Below are 16,884 nucleotides of genomic sequence, written 5' to 3'. Positions count from 1 at the left end.
CGCCGTGACTCAGATCCGGGGGGCGGGGCGCTGAGTCAAGGGGGGGGGGCCTCAGTGGGCGTGGCCTGGAGGGGGCGTGGCCTCGATGGGCTTGGTGGGGGGCGTGGTCTCAGTGGGCGGGGCCAGGGGGGCGGTGGCGCTGGGTCACGTGGGGGCAGAGGGGGCGGGGCTCGCCGGTGCCGCCCGCTGGTTCCCAGTAACGCCCAGTAGCTCCCAGTAACAGCCACTGGTGCCCAGCAGCGCCCCACGACTCGGCTCCCAGTGGGTTCCAGTAACTCCCAGTAGCCTCCAACAGCTCCCAGTAACTCCCAGTAGCCCCCAGTGGTGCCCAATGGGCTCCAGTGACCCCCCCCCAGTGGCTCCCAGTATCACCCAGTAACTCCCAGTAACCCCCAGTTGGTGCCCAGTAACTCCCAGTAACCCCCAGTGTCTCCCAGTAACAGCCAAGGGCTCCCAGTAACACCCAGTTAGTGCCCAATGGTGCCCAGTGGCTCCCAGTACCCTCCAGTGGCTCCCAGTACTCCCCAGTAACGGCCAGTGGTGCCCAATGGGCTCCAGTGACCCCCCAGTGGCTCCCAGTATCTCCCAGTAACCCCCAACAGCTCCCAGTACCTCCCAGTTTGTGCCCAATGGCACCCAGTAACTCCCACTGGTGCCCAGTGGTTCCCAGTACCCCCCAGTGGCTCCCAGTACCCCCAGTAACACCCAGTTGGTGCTCACTAAGTCCCAGTAGCCCCCAGAACCCCCCAGTATCACCCAGTAACTCCCAGTAGCCCCCATTGACTCCCAGTATCCCCCAGTTGGTGCCGAATGGCTCCCAGTAACTCCCACTGGCGCCCAGTACCTCCCAGTACCCCCCAGTTCCCCCCTGACCACTTCCACGGCCGGATCTGTTCCTGTTTATTGGCTGCGCAGCTCCGATGTGTCACGACATGTCGCGACATGGGGACAGGCGGGGGACACATCACGACATGGGGATGTCACGACATGACGTCACACACTGGCACGCCACAATGTCACATCATGACGTCACATCATGGCACGGCCATGTCGTGACACGGTGGCATGACAGGGATGTCATGACAGCAACATGTGCGGGGGTATATCGCGATATAGTGACATGTCACGACATGACATGGCAACAAGTTGTGACATCGTGACGTGTTGTGACATGGTGACATGTTGCGACATGATGTGATACAGTGACATGGTGTGACATGTCGTGACATCATGACACGTCACGACATGGCGATGTCGTGACACAACACGTCATGGCAATGATGTGATGCCACGACATGACATATTGTGACACTGGCATGTTGTGACATGTTGCGACATGATGACATGTCGTGGCACAATGAAATGTCGTGATGGCATGTTGTGGCATGACATCATGACACGGTAACATGTTGTGACATGACAACATGTGACATAAGGACACGTTGTGACATGTCATGACATGGCATGTTATGACATAAAGACACGTCATGACATGGTGACATGTGATGTGGTGTGACATGATGTCGTCGTGACATGATGTGACATGAAGACACACTATGACACGTCATGACACAATGACATGTCGTGACATGAGGACATGTGACATGAAAACACGCTACGACATGTCATGACACAATGGCATGTTGTGACATGACGACATGTGACATAAAGACGCTGCAACATGTCTTGACATGACAGCATGTTGCGACATGAAGACATATGACAAGTCATGACATGACGACGCGACATCACACTACAACATCACACCACACTGCCATGTCATGACACGACGCGACACCGCGCCATACCACGACCCACCGCACTATATCATGCCATGCCATGCCATATCGCGACATGCTGTGCCATATCGTGACGTCATGCCATATCACGTCATGCCATATTGTGACGTGTCATGCCATATCACGACATGCCATGCCATATCACGACATATCGTGCCCTATCGCGACATATCACGCTGTATCACAACATATCATGCCATGTCGCGACATGTTGTGCCATATCATGCCATATCGCGACGTGTTGTGCCGTATCGCGCCATATCGCGCCCTATCGCGACGTGCCGTGCCCTGTCGCGACACGAGGGGGGTCACTTGAAGATCTTTCCCTGGTTGAAGGCCTTGCCCACGTGCTGGAAGTCGCCCTCCCAGCTGAAGTACTCCCTGACCAGCGCCCGGCACTCGGCGCTGTCGGGGTCCAGCTTGCGCCACGCGTACGACTCGTAGTCCACCTGCCAGTCCGGGCACAGCTGGGGGGGCAACGGGGGGCACAGAGTTAAGGGGGGGGGCAAAATGGGGAGGGGGGGTCCAAAAATGGGGATTGTGGGGGTGAAAGTGGGGAGCTGGGGGGTAAAAGTGGGGATCCGGGGGCTAAAAGGGAGGGTTTGGGGGGGGTGAAAATGGGGACGGGGGGGCCCGAAAGTGGGAAGGGGGGGTGAAAATGGGGGTCTGGGGGGCATGAAAATGGGGAGGGGGGGCTGAAAATGGGGATTTGGGGGTAAAAGTGGAGATTTGGGGGGTGGAAGTGGGGGTCTGGGTCCATCTGCCAGTCGGGGCACAGCTGGGGGGGCAACGGGGGGGGGCAAAAATGGGGAGGGGGGGGAAGTGGGGGTCTGGGGGGTAAAAGTGGGGAGCTGGGGTGGATTTGGGGCAGTTTTGGGGCCAAACGGGGTGGATTTGGGGTCAATTAGGGTGGTTTTGGGGCCGATCAGGCAGTTTCAGGGCCGATTGGGGCAGTTTTGGGGCCAAACAGGGTGGTTTCGGGGCCAGTTGGCAGAGTTTTGGGGCCAATTGGAGCGGTTTTGGGGCTGACTGGAGTGGTTTTGGGGCCAATCGGGGCGGTTTTGGCGCTGATCAGGGTGGTTTTGGTGCTGATAAGGGCGGTTTTGGCGCCGATAAGGGCAGTTTTGGGGCCAAACAGTGTGGATTTGGGGCAGAACAAGGCGGTTTTGGGGCTGACTCGGGCGTTTTGGGGCCTATTGGAGCAGTTTTGGGGCCGATCAGGGTGGTTTTGGGGCCAATTGGTACAGTTTCGGGGCCGATCAGGGTGGTTTTGGGGCAGAACAAGGCGGTTTTGGGGCCAATCAGGGGGTTTTGGGGCCTATTGGAGCAGTTTTGGGGCCGATCAGGGTGGTTTTGGGGCCAATTGGCACAATTTGGGGGCCAATTGGGGCAGTTTCGGGGCCGATTGGAGTGGTTTTGGGGCCAAACAGGGTGGATTTGGGGCCCATTGGGGCAGTTTTGGGGCCGATAAGGGTGGTTTTGGCGCCGATAAGGGCGGTTTTGGGGCCAAACAGTGTGGATTTGGGGCAGAACAAGGTGCTTTTGGGGCCAAACAAGGTGGATTCGGGGCCAACTGGGGCAGTTTTGGGGCTGACTGGGGCGTTTTGGGGCCTATTGGAGCGGTTTTGGGGCCAAACAGGCTGGATTTAGGGCAGAACAAGGCGGTTTTGGAGCCAATCGGGGCGGTTTTGGGGCCGATTGGGGCATTTTGGGGTGGTTTTGGGGCCGGGGCTCACCGTGAAGGCCAGCTCCTGGCCGCGGAAGACCCAGACGCCCGAGATGCTGCTGTCGTTGTTGGTGCCGAACAGGATGACGCTGGCGAAGGCGTTCTTACGCAGCTTGTCCAGGCGCTGGAACATGCCTGGGGGGCAAACGGGGGGGGCCCAGGGGCCCATTTTGTCCCTATTGTGTCCCCATTCTCCTCATTTCATCCCCATTTTGTCCCCATTCTCCCGTTTGTCTCCATTCTCCCCATTTCATCCCCATTTCATCTCCGTTTCGGCCCCATTCTCCCCATTTCATCCCCATTCTCCCCATTTCATTCCAATTTCATCCCCATTTTGTCCCTATTCTCCCCATTTCGTCCCCATTTTGTCCACATTCCATCCCCATTCTCCCCATTTCATCCGTTTTGTCCCCATTCTCCCCACTTCATCCCCATTTTGTCCCCATTCTCCTCATTTCATTCCCATTTCATCCCCATTTCATCCCCATTCTCCCCATTTTGACCCAATTTCGTCCCCATTTCATCCCCATTTTGTCCCCATTTCATCCCCATTCTCCCCATTTCATCCATTTCATCCCCATTCTAACCAATTTGTCCCCATTTTGCCCCCATTCTCCCCACTTCATCCCCGTTTCATCCCCATTCTCCCCATTTTCTCCCCATTCTCCCCATTTTCTCCCCATTCTCCCCATTTTATTCCAGTTTTCTCCCCATTATTCCCATTACGTCCCCCTTTCATCCACCTTTCTTCCCCATTTTCTCTACGTTATCCCAATTTTCTCCCCATTTCATCCCCAGTATCCCCATTTTCTCCGCATTTTCACCCCAGTACCCCATTTTCATCCCATTTTTTGCCCGTTTTTTCCCATTTTTTGCCCGTTTTGTCACGTTTTTTGCACATTTTTTCACGCTTTTTGCCCATTTTCTCACGTTTTTTGCCCATTTTCTCCCTGTTTTGTCTCCATTATCCCCATTTCATCCCCATTATCTCCATTTTCTCTGCGTTTCATCCCCGTTATCCCCATTTTCTCCGCGTTTTCATCCCGTTATCCCCATTTTTTGCCCGTTTTCGCCCGTTTTTGCCCGTTTTCTCCCTTTTTCGCCCCAATACCGGTGATGAGGTTGCAGCTCATGAAGGTCTGGGTGAGCTCCTCGGGGTAGCGGTACTCGGCGTACCAGATGGACCACCCGGCCCAGTATGGCCCCATTTCATTCCCAGTATGGCCCCATTTCGGCCCCAGTATCCCCATTTTCTCCGCGTTTTGGCCCCATTACTCTATTTCTTGCCCATTTTTTGCCCGTTTTTTCACATTTTTTGCCCGTTTTCTCCCTGTTTTGTCTCCATTATCCCCATTTCATCCCCATTATCTCCGTCTTCTCTGCATTTCATCCCCATTATCCCCAGTTTCTCCGCGTTTTGGCCCCATTACCCCATTTTTTCCCATTTTTTGCCCCTTTTTTGCCCGTTTTTTCTCATTTTTTGCCCGTTTTTTCATATTTTTTGCCCATTTTCTACGTTTTGTCTCCATTATACCTATTTTCTTCCCATTTCATCCCCGTTATCCCCATTTTCTCCGCGTTTTCATCCCGTTATCCCCATTTTTTGCCCGTTTTCGCCCGTTTTTGCCCGTTTTCTCCCTTTTTCGCCCCAATACCGGTGATGAGGTTGCAGCTCATGAAGGTCTGGGTGAGCTCCTCGGGGTAGCGGTACTCGGCGTACCAGATGGACCACCCGGCCCAGTATGGCCCCATTTCATTCCCAGTATGGCCCCATTTCGGCCCCAGTATCCCCATTTTCTCCGCGTTTTGGCCCCATTACTCTATTTCTTGCCCATTTTTTGCCCGTTTTTTCACATTTTTTGCCCGTTTTCTCCCTGTTTTGTCTCCATTATCCCCATTTCATCCCCATTATCTCCGTCTTCTCTGCATTTCATCCCCATTATCCCCAGTTTCTCCGCGTTTTGGCCCCATTACCCCATTTTTTCCCATTTTTTGCCCCTTTTTTGCCCGTTTTTTCTCATTTTTTGCCCGTTTTTTCATATTTTTTGCCCATTTTCTACGTTTTGTCTCCATTATACCTATTTTCTTCCCATTTCATCCCCGTTATCCCCATTTTCTCCGCGTTTTCATCCCGTTATCCCCATTTTTTGCCCGTTTTCGCCCGTTTTTGCCCGTTTTCTCCCTTTTTCGCCCCAATACCGGTGATGAGGTTGCAGCTCATGAAGGTCTGGGTGAGCTCCTCGGGGTAGCGGTACTCGGCGTACCAGATGGACCACCCGGCCCAGTATGGCCCCATTTCATTCCCAGTATGGCCCCATTTCGGCCCCAGTATCCCCATTTTCTCCGCGTTTTGGCCCCATTACTCTATTTCTTGCCCATTTTTTGCCCGTTTTTTCACATTTTTTGCCCGTTTTCTCCCTGTTTTGTCTCCATTATCCCCATTTCATCCCCATTATCTCCGTCTTCTCTGCATTTCATCCCCATTATCCCCAGTTTCTCCGCGTTTTGGCCCCATTACCCCATTTTTTCCCATTTTTTGCCCCTTTTTTGCCCGTTTTTTCTCATTTTTTGCCCGTTTTTTCATATTTTTTGCCCATTTTCTACGTTTTGTCTCCATTATACCTATTTTCTTCCCATTTCATCCCCGTTATCCCCATTTTCTCCGCGTTTTCATCCCGTTATCCCCATTTTTTGCCCGTTTTCGCCCGTTTTTGCCCGTTTTCTCCCTTTTTCGCCCCAATACCGGTGATGAGGTTGCAGCTCATGAAGGTCTGGGTGAGCTCCTCGGGGTAGCGGTACTCGGCGTACCAGATGGACCACCCGGCCCAGTATGGCCCCATTTCATTCCCAGTATGGCCCCATTTCGGCCCCAGTATCCCCATTTTCTCCGCGTTTTGGCCCCATTACTCTATTTCTTGCCCATTTTTTGCCCGTTTTTTCACATTTTTTGCCCGTTTTCTCCCTGTTTTGTCTCCATTATCCCCATTTCATCCCCATTATCTCCGTCTTCTCTGCATTTCATCCCCATTATCCCCAGTTTCTCCGCGTTTTGGCCCCATTACCCCATTTTTTCCCATTTTTTGCCCCTTTTTTGCCCGTTTTTTCTCATTTTTTGCCCGTTTTTTCATATTTTTTGCCCATTTTCTACGTTTTGTCTCCATTATACCTATTTTCTTCCCATTTCATCCCCGTTATCCCCATTTTCTCCGCGTTTTCATCCCGTTATCCCCATTTTTTGCCCGTTTTCGCCCGTTTTTGCCCGTTTTCTCCCTTTTTCGCCCCAATACCGGTGATGAGGTTGCAGCTCATGAAGGTCTGGGTGAGCTCCTCGGGGTAGCGGTACTCGGCGTACCAGATGGACCACCCGGCCCAGTATGGCCCCATTTCATTCCCAGTATGGCCCCATTTCGGCCCCAGTATCCCCATTTTCTCCGCGTTTTGGCCCCATTACTCTATTTCTTGCCCATTTTTTGCCCGTTTTTTCACATTTTTTGCCCGTTTTCTCCCTGTTTTGTCTCCATTATCCCCATTTCATCCCCATTATCTCCGTCTTCTCTGCATTTCATCCCCATTATCCCCAGTTTCTCCGCGTTTTGGCCCCATTACCCCATTTTTTCCCATTTTTTGCCCCTTTTTTGCCCGTTTTTTCTCATTTTTTGCCCGTTTTTTCATATTTTTTGCCCATTTTCTACGTTTTGTCTCCATTATACCTATTTTCTTCCCATTTCATCCCCGTTATCCCCATTTTCTCCGCGTTTTCATCCCGTTATCCCCATTTTTTGCCCGTTTTCGCCCGTTTTTGCCCGTTTTCTCCCTTTTTCGCCCCAATACCGGTGATGAGGTTGCAGCTCATGAAGGTCTGGGTGAGCTCCTCGGGGTAGCGGTACTCGGCGTACCAGATGGACCACCCGGCCCAGTATGGCCCCATTTCATTCCCAGTATGGCCCCATTTCGGCCCCAGTATCCCCATTTTCTCCGCGTTTTGGCCCCATTACTCTATTTCTTGCCCATTTTTTGCCCGTTTTTTCACATTTTTTGCCCGTTTTCTCCCTGTTTTGTCTCCATTATCCCCATTTCATCCCCATTATCTCCGTCTTCTCTGCATTTCATCCCCATTATCCCCAGTTTCTCCGCGTTTTGGCCCCATTACCCCATTTTTTCCCATTTTTTGCCCCTTTTTTGCCCGTTTTTTCTCATTTTTTGCCCGTTTTTTCATATTTTTTGCCCATTTTCTACGTTTTGTCTCCATTATACCTATTTTCTTCCCATTTCATCCCCGTTATCCCCATTTTCTCCGCGTTTTCATCCCGTTATCCCCATTTTTTGCCCGTTTTCGCCCGTTTTTGCCCGTTTTCTCCCTTTTTCGCCCCAATACCGGTGATGAGGTTGCAGCTCATGAAGGTCTGGGTGAGCTCCTCGGGGTAGCGGTACTCGGCGTACCAGATGGACCAGCCGTCCTTGTCGAAGTGCTCCCAGAAGTGGGGCAGCGCCACGCTCAGGGTGTCCTCGTTGGAGTATTTGCGCTTGAACTCGTCGATGACGAAGGGGCTGGGGGGGGGCAGGCAAAAACGGGGGGAAAAAAGTGAAATCGGAGGAGGAAAAAGAAGAAAAAGAAACAGAATCGGCGCAGAAGCAGAGTAAGAAAGGGAATAAAATTAAATCGGAAGCGGAATATAAAAATTAAAACTCAAAATTGGGTCCGGGATCGCGGTTAAAAAATGGGGGAAAAGGTTAAATTGGAGAAGGAAAAAAACAATAAAAACAAACAAAATTGGTGCAGAGTAAAAAATGGGAACGAAATTAAATTGGAGAAGGAAAAAAATGGGAAAGCCCAAAATTGGTTTTGGGGTCGTGGCAAAAAACGGGGAAAAAAAATGAATTTGAGAAGGAAAAAAAAAAGCCCAAAATCGGGTGTGGGGTCACAGCAAAAAATGGGGGAAAAAGTTAAATTGGAGAAGGAAAAAAAATGGAAATTGCCAAAATTGGTTTTGGGGTCGTAGCAAAAAATGGGGAAAAAAATAAATTTTAGAAAGAAAAAAAAAAACAGAAAACAGAAAAGCCCCAAATTGGGTCCAGGGTTGCAGCAAAAAATGGGGGAAAAAAAACAAATCCATACAGAAAAAAAATGGAAAACCCCAAAATTGGTTCCAGTGTCCCCACCGCGTCCCCAGTGTCCCCCCAGTATCCCCAGTGTCCCCCCAGTATCCCCATCGCCCCCACCATCCCAGTGCCCCCCCATTGCCCCAGCTGTCCCCACACCATCCCCCCAGTGCCCTCCCAGTGCTCCCAGTGTCCCCCCAGCACCCTCCCAGTGCCCCCAGCACCCTCCCTGCACCCTCCCAGTGCCCTCCCAGTGCTCCCAGTGTCCCCCCAGCACCCTCCCAGTGCCCCCAGCACCCTCCCAGCACCCTCCCAGTGCCCTCTCAGCGCCCTCCCAGTGCTCCCAGCACCCTCCCATTGCCCCCAGCACCCTCCCAGTGCTCCCAGTGTCCCCCCAGCACCCTCCCAGCACCCTCCCAGCGCCCTCCCAGCGCCCTCCCATTGCCCCCAGCACCCTCCCAGCACCCTCCCAGTGCTCCCAGTGTCCCCCCAGCACCCTCCCAGTGCCCTCCCATTGCCCCAGCTGTCCCCACACCATCCCCCCAGTGCCCTCCCAGTGCTCCCAGTGTCCCCCCAGCACCCTCCCAGTGCCCCCAGCGCCCTCCCAGCACCCTCCCAGTGCTCCCAGCACCCTCCCAGCACCCTCCCATTGCCCCCAGCGCCCTCCCCGTGCTCCCAGTGCCCTCCCAGTGCTCCCAGAGCCCTCCCAGCACCCTCCCAGCACCCTCCCATTGCCCCCAGCGCCCTCCCAGTGCCCTCCCATTGCCCCCAGCGCCCTCCCAGCACCCCCCCAGCACCTTCCCCGTGCTCCCAGTGCCCTCCCAGTGCTCCCAGCGCCCTCCCAGTGCCCCCACCTCTTGGGCAGGTGCGCGAAGGGGTCCTTGGCCTTGGGCTCTGCGGCCAGCGCCTGCTCGCACTCGTCCAGCTCCTCGGCGCTGTCCCTGTCCCTGTCCCTGTCCCTGTCCCTGTCCTTGTTGTCCTTTTCCTTCTCCTTTTCCTTTTCTTTCTCCTTTTCCTTCTCCTTCCCCTTCTCTTTTCGGGGCGCCTCCTTCTTCGGCTGGCTCTCGGCGAACTTCTTGGCTGGGGGGGGCACGTGGGGGGGTCACAGGGAGCCCCGTAGCCCCCCCGTGTCCCCCATAGCCCCCCATGTCCCCCCAATACCCCCAGTGTCCCCCCATAGCCCCCCAATGTCCCCCCATAGCCCCCCGTGTCCCCCCATAGCCCCCTGATGTCACCCCAATGTCCCCCCCATATCCCCCAATACCCCCTAATGTCCCCCCCCAACATCCCCTGATGTCCCCCGTGTCCCCCAATGCCCCCCCATATCCCCCAATTTCCCCCCATATTCCCCAAATCCCCCCAATTTCCCCTCAAATCCCCCTTATTTCCCCCAATACCCCCAAATGCTCCCCCACTTCCCCCAATACCCCCCCAATACCCCCCTATTTCCCCCAATACCCCCCTGATACTCCCCCAGGACCCCCCCAATGACCCCAACGACCCCCCCCCGACCCCAAAGCCCCCCCCCACCATCGAAGTGGGCCATCCTCTGGCACAGGGGCACAATACCCCTCATTATTTCCCCCAATACTCCCCAAAAACCCCATTATTTCCCCCACTACCCCCCTGATACCCCCCCTACGCCCCCCCCACGACCCCAACGACCCCCCCCATGACCCCAATGACCCCCCCCGACCCCAAAGACCCCCCCCCACCATCAAAGCAGGCCATCCTCTGGCACAGGGGCACGATACCCCCCCTTATTTCCCCCAATACCCCCCCAAAGCCCCATTATTTCCCCCAATACCCCCCTGATACCCCCCCTACGCCCCCCCCACGACCCCAACGACCCCCCCCATGACCCCAATGACCCCCCCCGACCCCAAAGACCCCCCCCCCACCATCAAAGCAGGCCATCCTCTGGCACAGGGGCACGATACCCCCCCTATTTCCCCCAAAACCCCCCCAAAACCCCCTTATTTCCCCCAATACCCCCCCAGGATCCCCCCCAGGACCCCCCCACGCCCCCCCCCGACCCCAAAGCCCCCCCCCCACCATCGAAGTGGGCCATCCTCTGGTACAGGGGCATGATACCCCCCCTATTTCCCCCCAAAACCCCCTTATTTCCCCCAATACCCCCCTGATACCCCCCTGATGCCCCCCCAGGACCCCCCCCACGACCCCAATAACCCCCCCAATGACCCCCCCCGACCCCAAAGCCCCCCCCCCACCATCGAAGTGGGCCATCCTCTGGCACAGGGGCACGATACCCCCCCTTATTTCCCCCAATACCCCCCCAAAACCCCATTATTTCCCCCAATACCCCCCTGTTACGCCCCCAGGACCCCCCCCATGACCCCAACGACCCCCCCCATGACCCCAATGACCCCCCCCGACCCCAAAGACCCCCCCCCACCATCAAAGCAGGCCATCCTCTGGCACAGGGGCACGATACCCCCCCTTATTTCCCCCAATACCCCCCCAAAGCCCCATTATTTCCCCCAATACCCCCCTGATACCCCCCCTACGCCCCCCCCACGACCCCAACGACCCCCCCCATGACCCCAATGACCCCCCCCGACCCCAAAGCCCCCCCCCCACCATCGAAGTGGGCCATCCTCTGGCACAGGGGCACGTCGCCCAGCACGGCGCGGAACTGGGGCTGGTTGAGGCAGGTGACGAACCAGCGGGTGACGTTGGCGTAGGGCTGCCTAAATGCGGGCTCCAGCACCTGGGGGGGGGGCACGGGGGGGTTTAGGGGGTCTGGGGGGGGCTGGGGGGTCTTGGGGGGGTGTTATGGGGGGGGTTGGGGGGCATCGGGGGGGTTGGGAGGGGGTTGAGTGGGGTTTGGGGGGCATCAAAGGGGGTCTGGGGGGGCTCTGGGGGGGCTCTGGGGGGGCCAAGAGGGGTCTGGGGGGGCTCTGGGGGCATCAAGGGGGGTCTGGGGGGGTCAGGGGGGCTTTGGGGGGGGTCTTGGGGGTGTCAGGGGACATCGTGGGGGGGTTGGGGGGTGTCAGGGGGTGTGGGGGTGACGGGTGACGTTGGCGTAGGGCTGCCTAAATGCAGGCTCCAGCACCTGGGGGGGGGGCACGGGGGGGTTTAGGGGGGGCTGGGGGGGTCTGGGGGGTCTTGGGGGGGTCCTGGGGGGGTGTTGGGGGATGGTACGGGGGGGTTTGGGGGCCATCGGGGGGGTTGGGGGAGGTTGGGAGGGGTTTGAGTGGGGTTTGGGGGGCATCAAAGGGGGTCTGGGGGTGTCTGGGGGGACTCTGGGGGGGCCAAGAGGGGTCTGGGGGGGCTCTGGGGGCATCAAGGGGGGTCTGGGGGGGTCAGGGGGGGCTCTGGGGGGGCCAAGAGGGGTCTGGGGGGACTCTGGGGGGTGTTGGGGGGGTCTTGAGGGGTGTTATGGGGGGGTTTGGGGGGTATCAGAGGGGGTTTTGAGGGGTTTGAGTGGGGTTTGGGGGGCATCAAAGGGGGTCTGGGGGGGTCTGGGGGGGCTCTGGGGGGTCAGGGCTGCTTTTTGGGGTGTTTTGGGGTGATTTTGGGGGTGTTTTGGGGCCATGAATTTAGGTTTTGCGTCCACGCAGCGCCTTTTAGTGCCATCAGCCCCATTTTGGGCCCCAATACGCGTATTTTAGGACCACAAAGTTCCATTTTTGGGGCACAAGACCCACCTGGGTTATCGGGGGCAGTTTTTTGGGGTGCTTTGGGGCATTTTGGGGCATTTTAGGAGCATTTTGTGGCTGTGAGTTTGGGTTTCGTGTCCATGCAGTGCCTTTTATTGCCATCAGCCCCATTTTGGGCCCCAAAATGCGTATTTTGGGACCACGGGGCTCCCTTTTAGGAAGCACAACACCCACCTGGGGTATTCAGGGCAGCTTTTTGGGGTGTTTTGGGGCATTTTTGGGGTCTTTTGGGGCCATGTGTTTGGATTTTGGATCCATGCAGTGCGTTTTAGTGCCTTCAGCCCCATTTTGGGGCCGCAAGGTTCCCTTTTAGGAACACAAGACCCACCTGGGGTATTCGGGGCTGTTTTTTGGGGTGCTTTGGGGCATTTTTGGGGGTGTTTTGGGGCATCTTTGGGGTGGTTTTGGGGTGTTTTGGGACTGTGTCGTGCCTTTTATTGCCACCAGCCCCATTTTGGGCCCCGAGATGCGTATTTTGGGACCACGGGGCTCCCTTTTAGGAAGCACAAGACCCACCTGGGGTATTCGGGGCTGTTTTATGGGGTGCTTTGGGACATTTTGGGGTGTTTTGGGGCATTTTAGGAGCATACTGTGGCTGTTGAGTGTGGGTTTCGTGTCCATACAAGCGCTTTTTAGTGCCATCAGCCCCATTTTGGGGCCGCGAGGTTCCCTTTTAGGGGCGTGAGGCCTACCTGGGGTATTCGGGGCAGCTTTTTGGGGTGCTTTGGGGCATTTTTGGGGTGTTTTGGGGCATTTTTGGGGCGTTTTGGGGCCATGTGTTTGGATTTTGTGTCCATACAGCGCCTTTTACTGCCATCAGCCCCATTTTAGGGTCAAGAGGTTCCCATTTAGGGGCGTGAGGCCTACCTGGGGTATTCGGGGCTGCTTTTTGGGTGTTTTGGGGCATTTTTTGGGTGTTTTGGGGGCATTTGGGGGCTTTGCATTTAGATTTCGGGTCCATGCAGCACCTTTAGTGCCATTACCCCATTTTGGGCCCCAAAATGCGTATTTTGGGACCACGGGGCTCCCTTTTAGGTGCACAAGACCCACCTGGGGCATTCGGGGCTGTTTTTTGGGGTGCTTTGGGGCACTTTTGGGGTGTTTTGGGGCATTTTAGGAGCATTTTGTGGCTGTGAGTGTGGGTTTCGTGTCCATACAGCGCCTTTTAGTGCCATCAGCCCCATTTTGGGGCCGCGAGGTTCCCTTTTAGGGGCGCGAGGCCTACCGGGGGTATTCGGGGCTGCTTTTTGGGGTGTTTTGGGGCATTTTTGGGGGTGTTTTGGGGCATTTTTGGGGTCTTTTGGGGCCATGTGTTTGGATTTTGGGTCCATACAGTGTGTTTTAGTGCCTTCAGCCCCATTTTGGGGCTGCGAGGTTCCCTTTTAGGGACACAAGACCCACCTGGGCGATCCAGGGCTGTTTTATGTGCCGTTTTGGGGGCATTTTTTGGGTATTTTTGGGGCATTTGGGGGCTGTGCATTTGGGATTTGGGTCCATGCAGCACCTTTTAGTGCCATTACCCCATTTTGGGCCCCAAAACGCGTATTTTGGGACCACAGGGCTCCCTTTTAGGTGCACAAGACCCACCTGGGTTATCCGGGACATTTTTTTGTGGTGTTTTGGGACATTTTTGGGGTGCTTTGGGGCATTTTTGGGGCGTTTTGGGGCCATGTGTTTGGATTTTGTGTCCATACAGCGCCTTTTACTGCCATCAGCCCCATTTTAGGGTCAAGAGGTTCCCATTTAGGGGCGTGAGGCCTACCTGGGGTATTCGGGGCAGCTTTTTGGGGTGCTTTGGGGCATTTTTGGGGTGTTTTGGGGCATTTTTGGGGCGTTTTGGGGCCATGTGTTTGGATTTCGTATCCATACAGTGCCTTTTAGAGCCATCAGCCCCATTTTGGGGCCGCGAGGTTCCCATTTAGGGGCGCGAGGCCTACCTGGGGTATTCGGGGCTGCTTTTTGGGGTGTTTTGGGGCATTTTTGGGTGTTTGGGGGCATTTGGGGGCTTTGCATTTAGATTTCGGGTCCATGCAGCACCTTTAGTGCCATTACCCCCATTTTGGGCCCCAAAATGCGTATTTTGGGACCACGGGGCTCCCTTTTAGGTGCACAAGACCCACCTGGGGCATTCGGGGCTGTTTTTTGGGGTGCTTTGGGCACTTTTGGGGTGCTTTGGGGCATTTTTGGGGCGTTTTGGGACCATGTGTTTGGATTTCGTATCCATACAGCGCCTTTTAGAGCCATCAGCCCCATTTTGGGGCCGCAAGGTTCCCTTTTAGGGGCGCGAGGCCTACCGGGGGTATTCGGGGCAGGGTTTTTGCGTGTTTTGGGGCGTTTTCGGGGTGTTTTGGGGCCGTACCTGCTTGTAGAGCCAGAGCAGGGCGCAGACCACGCTGATGTCGGCCAGGGAGACGCGCTCGCCCACCAGGAAGGTTCGGGAGCGCAGGCGGGCGTCCAGCACGGCCAGGGCCCGCCGCACCTCCTCCTTCGCCTGCTCCGTCGCCTGGGGGGGGGCACAGGGTGTGAGGACCCCCCCCGGGACACCCCCAAAATCCCCGGACCTCCCCCAAATCCACGACCCCCAAAGTGTCCCCAAAACCCAAAGGGAAGGGGCGGGGGGGGGGTGGGAGCATGGCCAGCGCCCACCTCACCTCCTCCTTCGCCTGCTCCATCGCCTGGGGGGGGTCACAGGGTATGGGACCCCCCCAAAACACCCAGGACCCCCCCCCCAAAACCCCAGACCCCCCCTCAAACCCAAAATCCCCCAAAGTGTCCCCAAAACCCAAAGGGAAGGGGAAAGGGGGGGGGGCAGAGCCTGCTGCAGCTCCTCCTTCGCCTGCTCCGTCGCCTGGGGGGGGGGGAAACAGGATTTGGGGACCCCCCCCCGAACCCAAAATCCCCCAAAGTGTCCCCAAAACCCAAAGGAAAGGGGCAGGGGGGAGCTGGGATCCCAGAAATAGCCCGTTCCTGCCCCCATTTCCCCCATTTTTGATACCGCTCTCCCCATTTCTGCCCCATTCCCCCCATTTCTGCCCCCATTCCCTCATTTTTACCCCCCATTTCCCCCATTTTTGATACTGCTCTCCCCATTTCTGCCTCCATTTCCCCATTTTTACCCCACTCCTGCCCCCATTCCCCCCATTTCTGCACCCATCCCCCCATTTCTGCCCCCACTCCCCCCATTTTTACTCCCTTTCCCCCATTTCTGCCCCCATTCCCCCATTTCTGCCCCCCATCCCCCCCATTTCTGCCCCCATTTCCCCTATTTCTTCCCCTTTTCCCCACTTCTGCCCCCATTCCCCCCATTTTTACCCCCTTTCCCTTATTTTCACCCCATTCCTGCCCCCATTTCCCCCATTTTTACCCCCTTTCCCTCATTTTTACCCCATTTCTGCCCGTTTCCCCCATTTTTGATGCCGCTCTCCCCATTTCTGCCCCCATTTCCCCCATTTTTACCCCATTTCCGCCCCGTTTCCCCCATTTTTGACGCCGCTCTCCCCGTTCCTGCCCCCATTCCCCCATTTTCCCCTTTTCCCCCAATTTTTACCCCATTTCTGCCCCCATTTCCCTCATTTTTACCCCATTTCTGCCCCCGTTTCCCCCATTTTTGACGCCGCTCTCCCATTCCTGCCCCCATTCCCCCATTTTTCCCCCATTTTCCCCGTTTTTCCCCCATTTCCCCCACCCACCTGCTTGTTGTAGTGCATGATGCCCAGGGTGGGGAACACCCAGGTGCTGGCGGGGGGCACGATGTCGCTGTCGGCGAAGTTGACCCACTGCACCACCTCGGCCGCGCGCTCCCGCGTGGTGCCGCGCAGCTCCTCGTTGCTCACTGCACCCAAAACCCGGCTTTTACACCCCAAAACGACCCCGGGACGTTCAAAAGAGATTAAAAACCTCAAATTAAAGAAAAACCCACCATAGTAGGCGATGGCGTTGCTCTCGAAGACGCAGAACCCGTCGTCCCCTTCGAAGGCGGGGACCTGCACAGGGGAAACGGCAGCCTCAGGGCTGGGAATTGGGGTGAAAAAACGAGGAAAATGGGGTCGGGGAGGGAGGGTCCTTACCTTGCCGACGGGGAACTTGCGCAGGAAGTCGGGGCTGCGGTTGGTCTGGCCGAAATGGAAGTGGGGGGGCGAGGAGAGGACGCGGAGCTTGGCCCCGCTGTACTGCGCCGCGATCAGCGCCTTGAAGGCACGCCAGTTCTCGGGGTAGGTGTACAGGGTCTGGGGGGGGGGGATATGGGGGGGTTAGGGGGGGGATTTGGGGGGGTTTGAGGGGGATATGAGGGGGTTAGGGGGGGATTTGGGGGGGTTTGAGGGGTTTGAGGGGATTTGGGGGGTTGTGGGGGGGTTTGAGGGGGTTTGGGGGGATTTGGGGGGGTTGGGGGGGGGTTGAGGGGGTTTGGGGGGGGATATGGGGGGGTTAGGGGGGATTTTGGGGGGGTTTGAGGGGGATATGGGGGGGTTAGGGGGGGATTTGGGGGGTTTGGGGGGGATATGGGGGGTGTGGGGGGGGGGGGTTGAGGGGGTTTGGGGGGGGATTTGGGGGGGGGTTGGGGGGATTAGGGGGAGAT

At 56.5% G+C, this 16,884-nt stretch overlaps 1 protein-coding gene across 1 annotated transcript; it reads right to left on the bottom strand.

The window, feature by feature from the left end:
* Positions 1-883: 883 nt before the first annotated feature.
* On the bottom strand, positions 884-16,569 carry EEF1G (eukaryotic translation elongation factor 1 gamma). Its single transcript, XM_084540581.1, has 9 exons — positions 16,376-16,569; positions 16,228-16,291; positions 15,998-16,140; positions 14,668-14,811; positions 11,227-11,356; positions 9,480-9,705; positions 7,901-8,073; positions 3,536-3,660; positions 884-2,266 (listed from the first exon to the last, which is right to left on the bottom strand). Exons 3-9 carry the CDS (start codon positions 16,013-16,015, stop codon positions 2,108-2,110), a joined length of 975 nt encoding a protein of 324 aa, XP_084396707.1. The 5' UTR covers positions 16,016-16,140; positions 16,228-16,291; positions 16,376-16,569; the 3' UTR covers positions 884-2,107.
* Positions 16,570-16,884: the final 315 nt, after the last annotated feature.

The sequence above is a fragment of the Aythya ferina genome (genome assembly GCF_964211825.1).
Source record: "Aythya ferina genome assembly, contig: HAP1_SCAFFOLD_1231, whole genome shotgun sequence".
In the NCBI taxonomy this organism is placed as follows: Eukaryota; Metazoa; Chordata; class Aves; order Anseriformes; family Anatidae; genus Aythya; species Aythya ferina.
This window is presented reverse-complemented; position numbering and strand designations above follow the sequence as displayed.